Source organism: Cherax quadricarinatus, chromosome 92 (genome assembly GCF_038502225.1).
Source record: "Cherax quadricarinatus isolate ZL_2023a chromosome 92, ASM3850222v1, whole genome shotgun sequence".
Classification (NCBI taxonomy): Eukaryota; Metazoa; Arthropoda; class Malacostraca; order Decapoda; family Parastacidae; genus Cherax; species Cherax quadricarinatus.
In genome coordinates, this window is record NC_091383.1 from 7,138,114 (window position 1) to 7,158,113 (window position 20,000).

Below are 20,000 nucleotides of genomic sequence, written 5' to 3' on the forward strand. Positions count from 1 at the left end.
CACCACCACCACCATCACCACCACCACCACCACCACCACCACCACCACCACCACCACCACCACCACCACCACCACCACCATCACCACCACCACCATCACCACCACCATCACCACCACCACCACCATCACCACCACCACCACCACCACCACCACCACCACCACCACCACCACCACCACCACCACCACCACCACCACCACCATCACCACCACCACCATCACCACCACCATCACCACCACCACCACCATCACCACCACCACCACCACCACCACCACCACCACCACCACCACCACCACCACCACCACCATCACCAATAACAACAACAGCCGTATAAATGTACACCGTGTGGAACCTTACAGGACCGAGTACATCCACACGGTCTCACAAGATGGAGCTATGTACAATAGCCACGTACATAATAAGCACATCTATCGGGTTGTACATAATTACTATCATAAATGCGATAGTAATTATGGATAAGGTAGATTATAGTGGAAAATAATCATGTTATTAGAAGACAAGTGTACTTACGTGCCCCTTAAAGTTAGATAGTAACATCCAGAGTACATCATGGGTGTACACTGTGAGATGTGCCTTACGATAGCTGTTACAGCCCGAGCACATCAGAGAAGCACATAGAGTTAACACACTACTCGATACTACCCAAATATCGTAACTTCCGAGAGATATTAAACAAGACAGAACCATCTCGCGAGACCGTACCTCTGCTTCCAACTTGGTCCATACCAACATACCAGACATGTTTGGCCCGTCCCAACATACCAGACATGTTTGGCCCGTCCCAACATACCAGACATGTTTGGCCCGTCCCAACATACCAGACATGTTTGGCCCGTCCCAACATACCAGACATGTTTGGCCCGTCCCAACATACCAGACATGTTTGGCCAGTCCCAACATACAAGACATGTTTGGCCAGTCCCAACATACAAGACATGTTTGGCCCGTCCCAACATACAAGACATGTTTGGCCTGTCCCAACATACCAGACATGTTTGGCCAGTCCCAACATACCAGACATGTTTGGCCCGTCCCAACATACCAGACATGTTTGGCCCGTCCCAACATACCAGACATGTTTGGCCCGTCCCAACATACCAGACATGTTTGGCCCGTCCCAACATACCAGACATGTTTGGCCCGTCCCAACATACCAGACATGTTTGGCCTCTCCCAACATACCAGACATGTTTCGTGCATCTCAGTATACAAGACATGTTTGGTCCATCCCTCCATACGAGACATGCTTGGTCTGCCCCAACATACCAGACATGCTTGGTCCATTTCAACATGCCAGACATGCTTGGTCCATTTCAACACGCCAGACATGCTTGGTCCATTTCAACATGCCAGACATGCTTGGCCCATTTCAACATACCAGACATGCTTGGTCCACCCCAACATACAAGATATACTCGGCCAACCTCAACATACCACACATTGCTATGTGGGATAGTTATCAAGAATCTTCTTAGCGAGAAGTTCGGCTATATCACAGACTCCGCCTCTCTGGCAGAAGTTGTCTGATATGCTCACTAGTGATTATTACAGAATCCTGTTTTGTGATGTGTCCTGTACTTTGACAATACATCGTACGCCATTATAATTGATCAAGTGGTTGTGGAAGGTCTGTATAAGCACAGTCGTTGTTTAAGTAACACTAATAATATCTTTATTTACTGCCAGTACATGTACAAGGTATACAAGTACATGTACAAGGTATACAAGTACATGTACAAGGTATACAAGTACATGTACAAGGTATACAAGTACATGTACAAGGTATACAAGTACATGTACAAGGTATACAAGTACATGTACAAGGTATACAAGTACATGTACAAGGTATACAAGTACATGTACAAGGTATACAAGTGCATGTACAAGGTATACAAGTACATGTACAAGGTATACAAGTACATGTACAAGGTATACAAGTGCATGTACAAGGTATACAAGTACATGTACAAGGTATACAAGTACATGTACAAGGTATACAAGTGCATGTACAAGGTATACCAGTACATGTACAAGGTATACAAGTACATGTACAAGGTATACAAGTACATGTACAAGGTACACAAGTACATGTACAAGGTATACAGACCATAGCTGACATCAGTGACATACTACTATATAGAAAGCCGCTTGTTATGCTGAGCATTTCCCGCAAATTAGGTCAGTTTTGTCCCAGGATGTGACCCACACCAGTCCACTAACACCCAGGATGTGACCCACACCAGTCCACTAACACCCAGGATGTGACCCACACCAGTCCACTAACACCCAGGATGTGACCCACACCAGTCCACTAACACCCAGGATGCGACCCACACCAGTCCACTAACACCCAGGATGTGACCCACACCAGTCCACTAACACCCAGGATGTGACCCACACCAGTCCACTAACACCCAGGATGTGACCCACACCAGTCCACTAACACCCAGGATGTGACCCACACCAGTCCACTAACACCCAGGATGTGACCCACACCAGTCCACTAACACCCAGGATGTGACCCACACCAGTCCACAAACACCCAGGGTGTGACCCACACCGGTCCACTAACACCCAGGATGTGACCTACACCAGTCCACAAACACCCAGGTACCCATTTTACTGATGGGTGAACATAGACAACCGGTATAAGGAAACACGCCCACTGTTTCTACCCTCGCTGGGTATCGAACTCAGACCCTCGCCGTGTGAAGTGTGTGCTTTTAGCCACCAGGCTACGGCGCCTTAATGCTCACGTCTCTGTTCAGAAATGCGTCTCCGGTGGTTTTCGTGATATTTGTCCCACGTGAATTTGGTTACAGTTGCCGCAAGGGATTGTGTATACACCTGCCTTGATGCACAGTTAGGTGTCCTTATTCCGAAACGTTTCGCCTACACGACAGACTTCTGTGTAGTAATGGTAGAATTACCGACAAATTGTCAGGTAAATGCACACTTATGCATCTTATGTGACGTTTTATTGTGGCAACGTTTCGCTTGATAAAGCTCCTGGAGAGCGAAACGTTGCCACAATAAAATGTCACATTAGTTACATCTGTGTCCATTTACCTAATATTCTTCTGTGTAGGCGAAACGTTTAGGAATGAAGATACATGTCTACTTTATCAACTTGTCGGTATTGGATACCATTATCATAATTATACTGTCAGACACAGCAAAACATTGGTATCTTGGTACAGAGGATAACTTTTGTCAGCTTTTCTTGACTAATAGGTACGAGTGAGGTTGGATTTGAGATAGACCTATCCAGTAGAAAAAAAACCCACGGTACGGGTGGGGATTGAATTCGTGGCAATGACTACGTTATTTCTACTAGTGGGATCCGTCTCCACTGTCATCAAGATTTTCAAACCTGTCAGACACTGCAACTTCTTGAGATCTTAATACTTAGGAATTCTTCGCTTGCCTAATTCTTGGGTACGACCTACTTGGGCACGATCTACTTGGGCACGACCTACTTGGGCACGATCTACTTGGGCACGACCTACTTGGGCACGACCTACTTCCACATTGAACAAATGTGACACCACCTACGACTGCTGCACCTCTCCTGCCATACGGTTTATAAGCTCCTTCTCCGCTCATATGCCGTATTCTACTCAAGATTGATGGACTGAACACATCGACTCAAGGTTGAGGGACTGATTACCTCATTCTCCTCCTGTTCTTCAAGTTTCTCCTATGTATGGACTGATGAAGCCACTGTGTGGCGAAACGTTTCCTCAATAAAGATACCCAAGAGTTGCACATGTGTCTAATTTATCAAGATTTTCTCCTCACCTTGTTCCAGACTATGGAGGTGAACTCTTCTCCAGGCTGAGGGACTGACTACCTCAGAACTACGTCTTCAAGGGTGATGGACTGATTACATCGTCTTTAAACACACACACACACACGCACACGCACATACACATATATTGATCCAGCTTCGACAACATCTGTCTGGTGCACAGAGCTAGTCAACAAATTTATGCTGTTACGAGAGTGTTGTGAACCGAGACACAGTCACGGCAGGTGTGTGTCCTGTCTAGTGTGTGTGAAGGATAACAGCAGTGCTGTTGTGAATGCTGCAGTGTGTGCTGTTGTGGGTTTTGTTTTGGGTGCTGCTGTTACTGTACGCTCTGTTGCTGTTTCCTCTGCTAGCGTGGTTGCTGTCTGTGCTGTCGACATGGCTGTTACTGATATATGATGGTATTTGTAAAAATTCCACAGAAATTCATTTTTTCCAGACTTTTGAGTATCTGTACCTGGCTTCTCCAGTGAGCATGTTGTTAGAGTCATTATGTGAGTCAAGAGGCATCAGTGATGACACAGAATCAGTAATGATGATAGAGTCAAGCTCAGAGTCATAAGCTAGCTTTAGTGCCATTAGGATGGCAAGTAATTCAGCTTGCAGTATAGACGCCCTGTTGTTAGTTCTTACGACTAAGTCAGCAAAGTTCCTTTGGGTGCTGATGGTGTGGGTGCTGCTGCTGGTGAGGGTGCTGCTGCTGGTGTGGGTGCTGCTGCTGGTGTGGGTGCTGCTGCTGGTGAGGGTGCTGCTGCTGGTGTGGGTGCTGCTGCTGGTGTGGGTGCTGCTGCTGGTGTGGGTGCTGCTGCTGGTGTGGGTGCTGCTGCTGGTGAGGGTGCTGCTGCTGGTGTGGGTGCTGCTGCTGCCGTGGGTGCTGCTGCTGCTGTGGGTGCTGCTGCTTGTGAGGGTGCTGCTGCTGGTGTGGGTGCTGCTGCTGGTGTGGGTGCTGCTGCTGGTGTGGGTGCTGCTGCTGGTGTGGGTGCTGCTGGTGAGGATGCTGCTGGTGTGGGTGCTGCTGGTGAGGGTACTGCTGGTGTGGGTGCTGCTGCTGGTGTGGGTGCTGCTGCTGCTGTGGGTGCTGCTGCTGCTGTGGGTGCTGCTGCTGGTGTGGGTGCTGCTGCTGCCGTGGGTGCTGCTGCTGGTGTGGGTGCTGCTGCTGGTGTGGGTGCTGCTGCTGGTGTGGGTACTGCTGCTGCCGTGGGTGCTGCTGCTGGTGTGGGTGCTGCTGCTGCTGTGGGTGCTGCTGCTGCCGTGGGTGCTGCTGCTGCCGTGGGTGCTGCTGCTGGTGTGGGTGCTGCTGCTGGTGTGGGTACTGCTGCTGCCGTGGGTGCTGCTGCTGCTGCTGCTGCTGTGGGGCTGCTGCTGCTGCTGCTGCTGCCGTGGGTGCTGCTGCTGGTGTGGGTGCTGCTGCTAAGTGCTGCTGCTGGTGTGGGTGCTGCTGCTGGTGGGTACTGCTGCTGCCGTGGGTGCTGCTGCTGGTGTGGGGCTGCTGCTGCTGCTGGTGTGGGTGCTGCTGCTACCGTGGGTGCTGCTGCTGCCGTGGGTGCTGCTGCTGCCGTGGGTGCTGCTGCTGCCGTGGGTGCTGCTGCTGCTGTGGGTGCTGCTCGTCTGCATATCAGGTACTGCCGACAAGTGCAGCACCAAAACAATGGAAGTGGACTCCTACAAACAAACACTTGACAAGTCCCTGAGGACCATCATAACTGTGTTGCTGTCTGTCTCACGTGTGGAGTCACAAGTAACAATATCTTGCAGGTATAATAACGTCTACATATCTGTCTACGATACATAGAAGACTTTAGTCACACGACTAGAGCTTTATCTTCAGATATATAATACCGATCTACGATACATTGTGTGCTGTTATTGGTGCTGTTGCTGGAGAGCTACAGCTGCTGCTGTTCTCAGTGTGGCTACTATTATCCAGAAACTCAAATGAAAACATGCAAAACACGAGAAATACGAAAGAATAAAGAAAATACATTATATGTAGTGCCAAGAATAAAGAGTATGGAGTAAGAAAAGAAGGAGAATAAAGAGTAAAGAACATGGAAGCCAAGAATATCATTCCAGAAATCCTTCAGTTCCCTAGACCAAAGAAGAAGGTAGAGGCCTTCGCAAGGATGGATGAGAGAGAACAGGAGAACACAGAACACGAGGAATCTTAGTGAACAGAGAAATTATATGCAGTCAGGACCTTGAAATTAGAAAAGAATAGGACAAAAAAAATAAAAAGACATTACCAGCTCCATTTCCTTTGATCAAGGGATCTTGACATTATAGCAGCAGCTACGAAGAAAGAATAGGTCCTAGCGAGGATAGGACTCACCTGAGGAATGATAGTTGTCAACGTATGATATCATCCTCACTCTGACTCGCAGGGTCTTGAAGGCACTCAGTTGATGTGGTCCCAACGTCAGTCGACACTCTGCTTGTAGACTCCCGCCCGCTGAGGCGATCTGTCAAGTGGAACACTCAGTCAAGCTGGTGTTGTGGGGTGTAGTGGAGTATAGAGATGATCTGTCAAGTGGAACACTCAGTCAAGCTGGTGTTGTGGGGTGTAGTGGATTATAGAGATGATCTGTCAAGTGAAACACTCAGTCAAGCTGGTGTTGTGGGGTGTAGTGGAGTATAGAGATGATCTGTCAAGTGGAACACTCAGTCAAGCTGATGTTGTGGGGTGTAGTGGAGTATAGAGATGATCTGTCAAGTGGAACACTCAGTCAAGCTGGTGTTGTGGGGTGTAGTGGAGTATAGAGATGATCTGTCAAGTGGAACACTCAGTCAAGCTGGTGTTGTGGGGTGTAGTGGAGTATAGAGATGATCTGTCAAGTGGAACACTCAGTCAAGCTAGTGTTGTGGGGTGTAGTGAAATATAGAGATGATCTGTCAAGTGGAACACTCAGTCAAGCTGATGTTGTGGGGTGTAGTGGAGTATAGAGATGATCTGTCAAGTGAAACACTCAGTCAAGCTGGTGTTGTGGGGTGTAGTGGAGTATAGAGATGATCTGTCAAGTGGAACATTCAGTCAAGCTGGTGTTGTGAGGTGTAGTGGAGTATAGAGATGATCTGTCAAGTGAAACACTCAGTCAAGCTGGTGTTGTGGGGTGTAGTGGAGTATAGAGACGATCTGTCAAGTGGAACACTCAGTCAAGCTGGTGTTGTGAGGTGTGGCGTAGTATAGAGATGATCTGTCAAGTAGAACACTCAAGCTGGTGTGGTGTGATGTAGAGGTGTTCCGTACATTTGTATTTGTGGTTGAGTGGTGGAGGGCAGTGAACATTCTGCCTTACTAGTTACCCAGTTAAGATGGTGACTGTGAGGTGTGGATGGTGGGGTACAGAGTTAAGGTTAAGTGGTGTAGTAGAGGCGACACTTTATTAAGCAAAACTCTCAATAATGGTTTACTCTTCAGTACCTGAGAGATGATGAATGAGACACATGTGAAATATCAAAGATTTCCTTATGTCTTATTCTTCACCCAAAAGTTGTACATGTGTCTTATTCTTCACCCAAAAGTTGTACATGTGTCTTATTCCTCACCCAAAAGTTGAACATGTGTCTTATTCTTCACCCAAAAGTTGTACATGTGTCTTATTCTTCACCCAAAAGTTGAACATGTGTCTTATTCTTCACCCAAAAGTTGTACATGTGTCTTATTCTTCACCCAAAAGTTGAACATGTGTCTTATTCTTCACCCAAAAGTTGTACATGTGTCTTATTCTTCACTCAGGTGTTCCACTTGTTATATTTTTCACCTAAATGTTGCACATTTGCCTTAATCATCACCCAAGTGTTGCACTTGTCATATTTCTCAGAAAGTTCAATAGTTGCTAGGTGTAGTGTAGCCAGGTGGCGGAAGTGATCAATCGAGTTGAACACTTAGTGAATCTGATGATTGAAAGGTGAACATCTGTGTTACTAAGGTGAACATCTGTGTTACTAAGGTGAACATCTGTGTTACTAAGGAGAACATCTGTATTGTTAAGGTGAGCATATGTGTTACTAAGGCAGTCAAACAGATGACTGCTTAACGAACACTGAGCAATGATTTCACGATCAGTATATATATATATATATATATATATATATATATATATATATATATATATATATATATATATATATATATATATATATATATATATATATATATATGCAAAACAACCACTCTGAAAGAATAGAGAAATTCCAAGCGCTTTCGTGACTACTCACATTATCAAGGACTACTCACATTATCATAGTTCCTTGATAATGTGAGTAGTCACGAAAGCACTTGGAATTTCTCTATTCTTTCAGAGTGGTTGTTTTGCATATATATATATATATATATATATATATATATATATATATATATATATATATATATATATATATATATATATATATATATATATATATATATATATATGGTAACATTTACAGGTAATCTTACAGTTTTTATGATAGTTATATTGTGGGAACACCAGCAGCGTTGCTACACTATTCAATATATTTTCGTTGTGTTATTAATAGCAAATACAGTGGCAACAGTAAAGAATACAATATCATTAATAACGAATGCACGACCATCCATAACGATTTTTTTTAACACATAGGCCGTCTCACACCGAGGCAGGATGGCCCAAAAAGATGAAACACTATCATCATCTTTCACTCCATCACTGTCTTGCCAGAAGGGTGCTGATACTATAGTTCAAAACTGTAAATATACCCGCCCCATTTTCCGAGTGAAGGAACTGGACTTCTCTCCTCCAGGACTCAAGTTCGGCTGACCAGTTTGTATATGTATGTATAATGTTGGCCAAGACCGGGGTCCTGGCGCGGGTCTTAATCTTGCGATGACCCGTCTCTGCCTCCTGAAGGAGAAAGGTTTCTGCAATGTTGCAACGTATGTTGCTGAAGCAGTGTTCTGGTCGTTCATCTGGTGCGTCTTATAACAACACTGTATGTACTCCTAACTGTGGACACTAGCGAGGAGGAGGATATGTCGTTATTACGGGTAACAGCTTGTCTGGTTCGTTGACTCCATGATACACTAGTGTGGCCACAGTCATCTCTGGGTCTTCTTCGGGAGGGGACATCAGTGGTAGTTGCCTGCAGAGTGTCTCAGTAACTTGGCACTCCAGGAGATAGTGTGTTAGGGGACACTGGACAACGTGCTGGCAGTACTGGCACATCTCCTCAGCCTTGTCTACCATCATTTGGGCTGTGGGAAAGCCCAAACGAAGCCGATGGATGGCGGTACATTACTCTGGACCACCACCTATCGTATGAAGGGGGTTCTCCCTGAGTCGCTACTCGGTACCATTGTTTCTTGTTACTATCAGCAATCTGGTTTAGTAGAGTGGTTATGCACTCTGCTGTACCCACTCCTTTGGTGAAGCCAAATATGTGATGATGAGGGGGGTCCAAGTTTCCGTAGGAGGCGGTTTAACACCATCCTCTCAGCAGTCTTGGCTAAACAGCTGGTCAGCGATATGGGTCTCGTACTGCCTGGGTCCTTGGGCTATGGAACTGGTACAATGGTAGCCTTCTTCCAAGCTGCTGGGAGTGTCCCGGACCTCCACGACTTGTTAATGACGTTTAGTATGGTCTCCCATCCACTCTGACCAGCCCGTGCAATCATAGAGTACGTAACACCATCGATGCCCGGGGCAGTGTCACCTGTGAACATCAAAATGGTATACAATACCGACAGGTTGGTAGGTAAGACACATAGGCAACAGTTAGGCAACTTTATTCCGAAACGTTTCGCCTACACAGTAGGCGAAACGTTTCGGAATAAAGATGCCTAACTGTTGCCTAAGTGTCACCTGTGTTTTTAATGGCACGTCGGAGTTCCAAGTCCGTGAGGTCTTTATCAGTCACATCTTCCGACTCACATGCAGCTTGTATCGTTAACTGGCGTTGTGGCAGAAGATCCGTCTGTATATTCCGGATGTCCTGTGGGGCTGACCAGTTTCCATGAATCCCTTTATAAATATTACCTTGCTCACACTCCAACAGCATGTCAAATCATATAAAGTACTTGCCTCCACTCCTCTCTAACACGCTCACACTCGCCTGCTAGATGTCCAAGACCCTCGCGTACAAAACCTCTTTTACCCCCTCTTTCCAACATTTCCTCTGCAGACCCCTACCCCACCTGCCCTCCACTACAGATTTATATACCTACAGTATACAAATAACCCGTACGTAGAAGAAAGGAGCTTACGACGACGTTTCTGTCTGACTTGGACCATTTACAAAGTCATACTATAACTTTGTAAATGGACCAAGTCGGACCGAAACGTCGTGGTAAGCTCCTCTCTTCTATGTCAGGGTTATTTGTGTATCGTTCCAGTCACGGTATTGTGCCTTTTTTGTAATTTATATACCTACAGGTCATTCTATTTTGTTCTATATTTTCTAAATGTGTGAATCACCTCAACAACTCTTCCTCAGCCCTCTGGATAATACTTTTAATTATACACATAGGAGAGAGAGAAGCTAATGATAACATTTCGGTCCTACTTGGACCATTTACAAGTCACGCTAACACACGACGGTGAAGGAGCCTGTGTAAGGGAAATGTTCATTAGATAAGAGTGGAAGTATGAATGAGCAGTGGTGGTAATGTTAATAGATGAATGCTTGCTGGGCACTGGGCACTGGGCACGCATTGTTACCTCACTTCACCCCTTCCTTCTCCACCCGGTGGCAGTTAACATGGGGACCCTCCTGACGAGTTCACATCACTTGACTTTCTGCTGCCACCAGTTCTGAACATTAAAATGGAATAAAATACCGACAGGTTGTTAGGTAAGACACATATGCAACAGTTAGGTATCTTTATTATGAAACGTTTCGCCTACACAGTAGGCTTCTTCAGTCAAGTACAGAAAAGTTGATAGAAGCAGAAGATACTTGAAGACGATGTAATCAGTCCATCACCCTTAAAGTTTTGAGGTGGTCAGTCCCTCAGTCTGGAGAAGAGCATTGTTCCATATGTTCCATTGTTCTATCAACTTTTCTGTACTTGACTGAAGAAGCCTACTGTGTAGGCGAAACGTTTCATAATAAAGATACCTAACTGTTGCATATGTGTCTTACCTGCCACCAGTTCTGTAAGTATGGCTAGCTGGTCCAGTGGCTAATGCGACGGTCTGGAGATTTGAGACTCTCTGATCGCGGGTTCTATCCCCGCCCGTGGTATGGTTTGTTTTCAGTCGTGTCATTACGATTTCGTGAGTCATGGAACTCCGCCCTTGTTTCTGTATATATGTGTTGGTTGTTTTAGTTAACTCTTACCAGACCTGGTTCGACTTAGGTATTTTAACATATGTTTTCTTACCATTTCTTTTTAAGGCCTTCTGCCTATCATAAGAACATAAGAAAGGAGGAGCACTGCAGCAGGCCTGTTGGACCATACTAGGCAGATCCTTTACAATCCCAATTTTCAATTCTACCCTAGCGATAAGCTTTGTTAATTCTATTTACCCATTGATAAATTAGACATATGTGCAACTCTTGGGTATCTTTATTGAGGAAACGTTTCGCCACACAGTGGCTTCATCAGTCCATACATAGGAGAATCTTGAAGAACAGGAGGAGAATGAGGTAATCAGTCCCTCAACCTAGAGTCGATGTGGTCAGTCCATCAATCTTCAATAGAATACGGCATAAGTGCGGAGAAGGAGCTTATAAACCGTATGGCAGGAGAGGTGCAGCAGTCGTAGGTGGTGTCACATTTGTCCAATGTGGAAGTAGGTCGTGCCCAAGTAGGTCGTGCCCAAGTAGGTCTTGCCCAAGTAGGTCGTGCCCAAGGGTTAGACAAGCGAAGAATTCCCAAGTATTAAGATCCCAAGAAGTTGCAGTGTCTGACAGGACTGTAGATGAATGGTTCAGAGAACCGACACGTTGATAAATTAGATTGATGGACTTACCACATCGACTCAAGGTTGAGGGACTGATTACCTCATTCTCCTCCTGTTCTTCTATCAACCTTTCTGTACTCGACTGAAGAAGCCTACTGTGTAGGCGAAACGTTTCGAAATAAAGATACCTAACTGTTGCATATGTGTCTTACCTAACAATCTGTCGGTATTTCATACCATTTTAATGTTCATTCTGTCAGACACTGCAACACAAGGGTATCTTGGTACAGACCACTTCGACAACCTCTACTAGTGAGAACGGCTGGGTTTGAGAAGGACCTGCCCTCCCAAAGCAACCTACGTCTCACCTCCTGGCACTATATAAAGGCCCCATTCTGTCACTTCAACTTCATATTGTTTCAGACAACGGAACAATGCTCTTCTCCAGACTGAGGGACTGACCACCTCAAAACTTTAAGGGTGATGGACTGATTACATCGTCTTCAAGTATCTTCTGCTTCTATCAACCTTTCTGTACTCGACTGAAGAAGCCTACTGTGTAGGCGAAACGTTTCGAAATAAAGATACCTAACTGTTGCATATGTGTCTTACCTAACAATCTGTCGGTATTTCATACCATTTTAATGTTCATTCTGTCAGACACTGCAACACAAGGGTATCTTGGTACAGACCACTTCGACAACCTCTACTAGTGAGAACGGCTGGGTTTGAGAAGGACCTGCCCTCCCAAAGCAACCTACGTCTCACCTCCTGGGACTATATAAAGGCCCCATTCTGTCACTTCAACTTCATATTGTTTCAGACAACGGAACAATGCTCTTCTCCAGACTGAGGGACTGACCACCTCAAAACTTTAAGGGTGATGGACTGATTACATCGTCTTCAAGTATCTTCTGCTTCTATCAACCTTTCTGTACTCGACTGAAGAAGCCTACTGTGTAGGCGAAACGTTTCGAAATAAAGATACCTAACTGTTGCATATGTGTCTTACCTAACAAACTGATCATCTGTTGTGTTCAAAGTCCATCAATTAACTTCCATCGCTTACACAAACATTACACCTGCATCACTGTTGTTAGGTACGACACATATGCAACAGTTAGGTATCTTTATTTCGAAACGTTTCACCTACACAGTAGGCTTCTTCAGTCGAGTACAGAAAAGTTGATAGAAGCAGAAGAGACTTGAAGACGATGTAATCAGTCCATCACCCTTAAAGTTTTGGATTTGAGAGGGACCTGACCTCCCAACGACAACATTCTTGATAGATTAGACACATGTGCAACTCTTGGGTATCTTTATTGAGGAAACGTTTCGCCACACAGTGGCTTCATCAGTCCATACATAGGAGAAACTTGAAGAACAGGAGGAGAATGAGGTAATCAGTCCCTCAACCTTGAGTCGATGTGTTCAGTCCATCAATCTGATGAAGCCACTGTGTGGCGAAACGTTTCCTCAATAAAGATACCCAAGAGTTGCACATGTGTCTAATTTATCAAAACCGCCACTACCCAAAGCTAGGTATGTGACCCACACCAGTCCACTAACACCCAGGATTCGACCCACACCAGTCCACTAACACCCAGGATGTGACCCACACCAGTCCACTAACACCCAGGATGTGACCCACACCAGTCCACTAACACCGAGGATTCGACCCACACCAGTCCACTAACACCCAGGATGTGACCCACACCAGTCCACTAACACCCAGGATGTGACCCACACCAGTCCACTAACACCCAGGATGTGACCCACACCAGTCCACTAACACCCAGGATGCGACCCACACCAGTCCACTAACACCCAAGATGCGACCCACACCAGTCCACTAACACCCAGGATGCGACCCACACCAGTCCACTAACACCCAGGATGTGACCCACACCAGTCCACTAACACCCAGGATGCGACCCACACCAGTCCACTAACACCCAGGTACCCATTTTAAACTGATTGGTGAACAGGGACAGCAGGTGTCTTATGGAAACACGTTCCTAATGTTTCTACCCGTACCGGTGATCGACCCCCGGTCCTCAGTGTGTGAGCTGATTGCGCATGAGTCTTGATACTACCAACCAACTCATTCCTGTCGTTCCTTCATCCCAAACTACTAAAAAATTACATTCCATCAATGCCAAACGATAAATGAAAATATCCACGTTGTACAGAAAGTCATCATCTTATTACAGAAGAAATACAGTGGACCCCCGCATAACGATTACCTCCGAATGTGACCAATTATGTAAGTGTATTTATGTAAGTGCGTTTGTATGTGTATGTTTGGGGGTCTGAAATGGACTAATCTACTTCACAATATTCCTTATGGGAACAAATTCGGTCAGTACTGGCACCTGAACATACTTCTGGAGTGAAAAAATATCGTTAACCGGGGGTTCACTGTATTTAGAGATCAAAATAAGAGCATCGAGACTTTGATATCTGTCGTTCTAGACAAATCTTTTCCTATTCCATGTCGTTTACTTAATTTCCTTTGTGTGAGGTAAAAAGTCATTCCATTTAGTCAAGGATGGCGCGTCTCGCTCCCTTCAAAGGCTGCAGTCAGATGTTTTGGGTCGTTCGTAAATCCGCTCAAAGACGTGGATGACGTCACCTTCATTCACTCAATACGCGAACGGGAGAAAAATTTGTCAGAGCGAACTGGAAAGATGTGACACGGGTATGTTGAGACAAAGGTGCGATGGTGGTGGTGGTGAGGGAGATGGTTGCGAGGGAGATGATGACGGTGAGGGAGATGATGACGGTGAGGGAGATGGTGAAGGTGAGGGAGATGATGACGGTGAGGGAGATGGTGACGGTGAGGGAGATGATGACGGGGAGGGAGATGACGGTGAGGGAGATGATGACGGTGAGGGAGATGATGACGGGGAGGGAGATGGTGACGGGGAGGGAGATGATGACGGTGAGGGAGATGATGACGGGGAGGGAGATGGTGACGGTGAGGGAGATGGTGACGGTGAGGGAGATGATGACGGGGAGGGAGATGACGGTGAGGGAGATGATGACGGTGAGGGAGATGATGATGGGGAGGGAGATGGTGACGGGGAGGGAGATGATGACGGTGAGGGAGATGATGACGGGGAGGGAGATGGTGACGGGGAGGGAGATGATGACGGTGTGGGAGATGGTGAAGGTGAGGGAGATGGTGACGGTGAGGGAGATGATGACGGGGAGGGAGATGACGGTGAGGGAGATGATGACGGTGAGGGAGATGATGAAGGTGAGGGAGATGGTGACGGTGAGGGAGATGATGACGGTGAGGGAGATGATGACGGTGAGGGAGATGGTGACGGTGAGGGAGATGGTGACGGTGAGGGAGATGGTGACGGTGAGGGAGATGATGAAGGTGAGGGAGATGGTGAAGGTGAGGGAGATGGTGAAGGTGAGGGAGATGGTGAAGGTGAGGGAGATGGTGAAGGTGAGGGAGATGGTGAAGGTGAGGGAGATGGTGAAGGTGAGGGAGATGGTGAAGGTGAGGGAGATGGTGAAGGTGAGGGAGATGATGACGGTGAGGGAGATGGTGACGGTGAGGGAGATGATGACGGTGAGGGAGATGATGACGGTGAGGGAGATGGTGACGGTGAGGGAGATGGTGACGGTGAGGGAGATGGTGACGGTGAGGGAGATGGTGACGGTGAGGGAGATGATGACGGTGAGGGAGATGGTGACGGTGAGGGAGATGGTGACGGTGAGGGAGATGATGACGGTGAGGGAGATGATGACGGTGAGGGAGATGATGACGGTGAGGGAGATGGTGACGGTGAGGGAGATGATGACGGTGAGGGAGATGATGACGGTGAGGGAGATGGTGAAGGTGAGGGAGATGGTGACGGTGAGGGAGATGATGACGGTGAGGGAGATGGTGACGGTGAGGGAGATGGTGACGGTGAGGGAGATGATGACGGTGAGGGAGATGATGACGGTGAGGGAGATGATGACGGTGAGGGAGATGGTGACGGTGAGGGAGATGATGACGGTGAGGGAGATGGTGAAGGTGAGGGAGATGGTGAAAGTGAGGGAGATGGTGAAAGTGAGGGAGATGGTGAAGGTGAGGGAGATGGTGAAGGTGAGGGAGATGGTGAAAGTGAGGGAGATGGTGAAGGTGAGAGAGATGGTGAAGGTGAGAGAGATGGTGAAGGTGAGAGAGATGGTGAAGGTGAGAGAGATGGTGAAGGTGAGAGAGATGGTGAAGGTGAGAGAGATGGTGAAGGTATAAAAATGGTGGTAGTGAGGAATCTGGTGAAAGCGAGGGTGATAACACGGAAGAATTAGACACATGTGCAACATCTAGGTATCTTTATTTGTAGACGTGTCGCCCTCCAGTGACTTTATCAAGACAAGAACATAATGTGAAGACAGCAGAACTATATACAAAAGATGAGGTAATCAGTCCCTCAGTCTTGGAGTTGGTGAAGACCACTGTACAGAGTCTTGAAAGACACCTAGGTGTTACACATGTATCTAATTTCCCAATTTCTCGGTTCTCCGAACCATTTATTTACAAGACAGATTATCCAGTCGATCACAGAGTACCCTAAATACAGAGGAAATATTTTATTTAATAAAGGCTGGTGTTCCCAAGGATCATTACTAGGGGCCACTTCTCTTTATTGATGTTTGTAAACGAGCTGTCAGATTTGTAACTTGTGAGTTCATTACCTTTGTAACTTGTGAGTTCATTACCTTTGTAACTTGTGAGTTCATTACCTTGTACCTAGTTCAGCCATCAAAACTTTGGAGCCCGGTCCCTGGACCCATTGTGTACCTCTGTAATCTGTAAATACCTTTGTAACTTGTCATGATTGTGACTAGACCTACCTGGAGTTCATTACCTTTGTAAATTGTGAGTTCATTACCTTTGTAAATTGTGAATTCATTACCTCTGTAACTTGCTCAGCTATCAAAACTTTGAGGTCCAGTCCCTGGACCCATTATGTACCTCTGTAATCTTTTGACTACCGCCCACAGGATGGGTATGGGGTGACTACCGCCCACAGGATGGGTATGGGGTGACTACTGCCCACAGGATGGGTATGGGGTGCATAATAAACGTATTAAACTAACTAACTAAGATGTAATATAAATAATACATGTGTCTGTTTGCCACTGGTGTAAATCTCTTAAGATATATATGTACTGAAGAGGGCAGTGTGGGTCTCCAAGAAGATTTAGACATATTTTAAGAAGGAATATGTCTAAATCTTCTTGGAGGAATACTGCAGCAGGCCTACTGGCACATATTAGGCTGGTCCTTCTCAAAGTCACTAACAAAAATATTTGTTAGACGTTATCAAGCAAGTGTCTCCTTGAGTTCAATCTCAACAAGTGTAAGAACATGAAATCTGGAGAAGAGGAGGGAAGACCAGACACGGAGTACAAACTGGAAGGTGAGAAACTAAAGGTATCAACGGAAGAGAATGATCCAGTAACAAGCATCACACCAAACATATCACCGAAAGACCACAAAAACTCTGATTCTGGCAGCCTATATGAGCAGAGCCGGATTAAGATTTTGTAGGCCCCTGGGCTAGACCCCCTTGGCTAGGCCCCTGGGCTAGGCCCCTGGGCTAGGCCCTTGGGCTAGGCCCCTGGGCTAGGCCCTTGGGCTAGGCCCCTGGGCTAGGCCCTTGGGCTAGGCCCCTGGGCTAGGCCCCTGGGCTAGGCCCCTGGGCCACAGGTACTGTGAGGTCCATTATAGGGACCCACTCTTAAATCTTTATCAAAAAATAATTGCAACAGTTAACAGTTCATTATATAAGTAACGTAGCAATATAATGAAATATTAAACGTACATCGTTAACTGTGAACACTTGTCACTTAATCTCTGGAGGTCCACCAGCTGGCGGAGTCCCTGGGGTGCAGCCCCTGGAGGTCCACCAGCTGGCGGAGTCCCTGGGGTGCAGCCCCTGGAGGCCCACCAGCTGGCGGAGTCCCTGGGGTGCAGCCCCTGGAGGTCCACCAGCTGGCGGAGTCCCTGGGGTGCAGCCCCTGGAGGTCCACCAGCTGGCGGAGTCCCTGGGGTGCAGCCCCTGGAGGTCCACCAGCTGGCGGAGTCCCTGGGGTGCAGCCCCTGGAGGCCCACCAGCTGGCGGAGTCCCTGGGGTGCAGCCACTGTAGGCCCACCAGCTGGCGGAGTCCCTGGGGTGCAGCCCCTGGAGGTCCACCAGCTGGCGGAGTCCCTGGGGTGCAGCCCCTGGAGGCCCACCAGCTGGCGGAGTCCCTGGGGTGCAGCCCCTGGAGGCCCACCAGCTGGCGGAGTCCCTGGGGTGCAGCCCCTGGAGGCCAACCAGCTGGCGGAGTCCCTGGGGTGCAGCCACTGGAGGCCCACCAGCTGGCGGAGTCCCTGGGGTGCAGCCCCTGGAGGCCCATCAGCTGGCGGAGTCCCTGGGGTGCAGCCCCTGGAGGCCCTCCAGCTGGAGGAGGACCCTGGGCTGCAGCCCCTCGAGGCCCTCCAGCTGGAGGAGGACCCTGGGCTGCAGCCCCTGGAGGCCCACCAGCTGGCGGAGTCCCTGGGGTGCAGTCACTGGAGGCCCACCAGCTGGCGGAGTCCCTGGGGTGCAGCCCCTGGAGGTCCACCAGCTGGCGGAGTCCATGGGGGTGCAGCCCCCTGGAGGCCCACCAGCTGGCGGAGTCCCTGGGGTGCAGCCCCTGGAGGTCCACCAGCTGGCGGAGTCCCTGGGGTGCAGCCCCTGGAGGTCCACCAGCTGGCGGAGTCCCTGGGGTGCAGCCCCTGGAGGTCCACCAGCTGGCGGAGTCCCTGGGGTGCAGCCACTGGAGGCCCACCAGCTGGCGGAGTCCCTGGGGTGCAGCCCCTGGAGGCCCTCCAGCTGGAGGAGGACCCTGGGCTGCAGCCCCTGGAGGCCCTCCAGCTGGAGGAGGACCCTGCGCTGCAGCCCCTGGAGGCCCTCCAGCTGGAGGAGGACCCTGGGCTGCAGCCCCTGGAGGCCCTCCAGCTGGAGGAGGACCCTGCGCTGCAGCCCCTGGAGGCCCTCCAGCTGGAGGAGGACCCTGCGCTGCAGCCCCTGGAGGCCCTCCAGCTGGAGGAGGACCCTGCGCTGCAGCCCCTGGAGGCCCTCCAGCTGGAGGAGGACCCTGCGCTGCAGCCCCTGGAGGCCCTCCAGCTGGAGGAGGACCCTGGGCTTCAGCCCCTGGAGGCCCTCCAGCTGGAGGAGGACCCTGCGCTGCAGCCCCTGGAGGCCCTCCAGCTGGAGGAGGACCCTGCGCTGCAGCCCCTGGAGGCCCTCCAGCTGGAGGAGGACCCTGGGCTTCAGCCCCTGGAGGCCCTCCAGCTGGAGGAGGACCCTGCGCTGCAGCCCCTGGAGGCCCTCCAGCTGGAGGAGAACCCTGGGCTGCAGCCCTTGGAGGCCCTCCAGCTGGAGGAGGCCCCTGCGCTGCAGCCCCTGGAGGCCCTCCAGCTGGAGGAGGACCCTGCGCTGCAGCCCCTGGAGGCCCTCCAGCTGGAGAAGGACCCTGCGCTGCAGCCCCTGGAGGCCCTCCAGCTGGAGGAGGACCCTGCGCTGCAGCCCCTAGAGGCCCTCCAACTGGAGGAGGACCCTGGGCTGCAGCCCTTGGAGGCCCTCCAGCTGGAGGAGGACCCTGCGCTGCAGCCCCTGGAGGCCCTCCAGCTGGAGGAGGACCCTGGGCTGCAGCCCCTGGAGGCCCTCCAGCTGGAGAAGGACCCTGCGCTGCAGCCCCTGGAGGCCCTCCAGCTGGAGGAGGACCCTGCGCTGCAGCCCCTGGAGGCCCTCCAGCTGGAGGAGGACCCTGCGCTGCGGCGCCTAAAACCCACGCCTTAATCCGGCCCTGTACACTAGGCTAGCAAATCACAGAGCAGCCATTAGCCATCTCAACAAAGAATAATCAAAGATTTCGTACACAGCATATGTGAGTCACAACATCCAACACTAACTTAGCCATAATACCAAATTACCTCATAAACCATACCCCCGGCCGGGATTGAACCCGCGGTCAGACCGTCGCGTTAGCCACTGGACCAGCTAGCCACAATAAGATTCATCCAACTAGGTATATTTCTACACCATAGGAAGGTTAATATACCTAGTTGGATGAATCTTATTGTGGCTAGCTGGTCTAGTGGCTAACGCGACGGGCTGGAGTTTTGAGACTCTATGACCGCGGGTTCAATCCCGGCCGGGGGTATGGTTTATTTGCAATCGTGTCATTACGATTTCTTGAGTCAAATTACCTCACAATTTGTAATATTTTAAAGTTAAAAATTAACCTAAGTCTGCCCGAAATACCTAGCCAT

At 48.9% G+C, this 20,000-nt stretch overlaps 1 protein-coding gene across 1 annotated transcript in view; it reads right to left on the bottom strand.

Moving 5' to 3' along the window:
- LOC138855389 (uncharacterized) overlaps positions 1 to 20,000 on the bottom strand; it is a 293,544-nt gene that overhangs the window by 117,573 nt on the left and 155,971 nt on the right. The window contains exon 3 of the mRNA XM_070104527.1: positions 6,160 to 6,289. Within this exon, the coding sequence (XP_069960628.1) occupies positions 6,160 to 6,289 (130 nt within the window). The remainder of the gene's footprint in view (positions 1 to 6,159; positions 6,290 to 20,000) is intronic.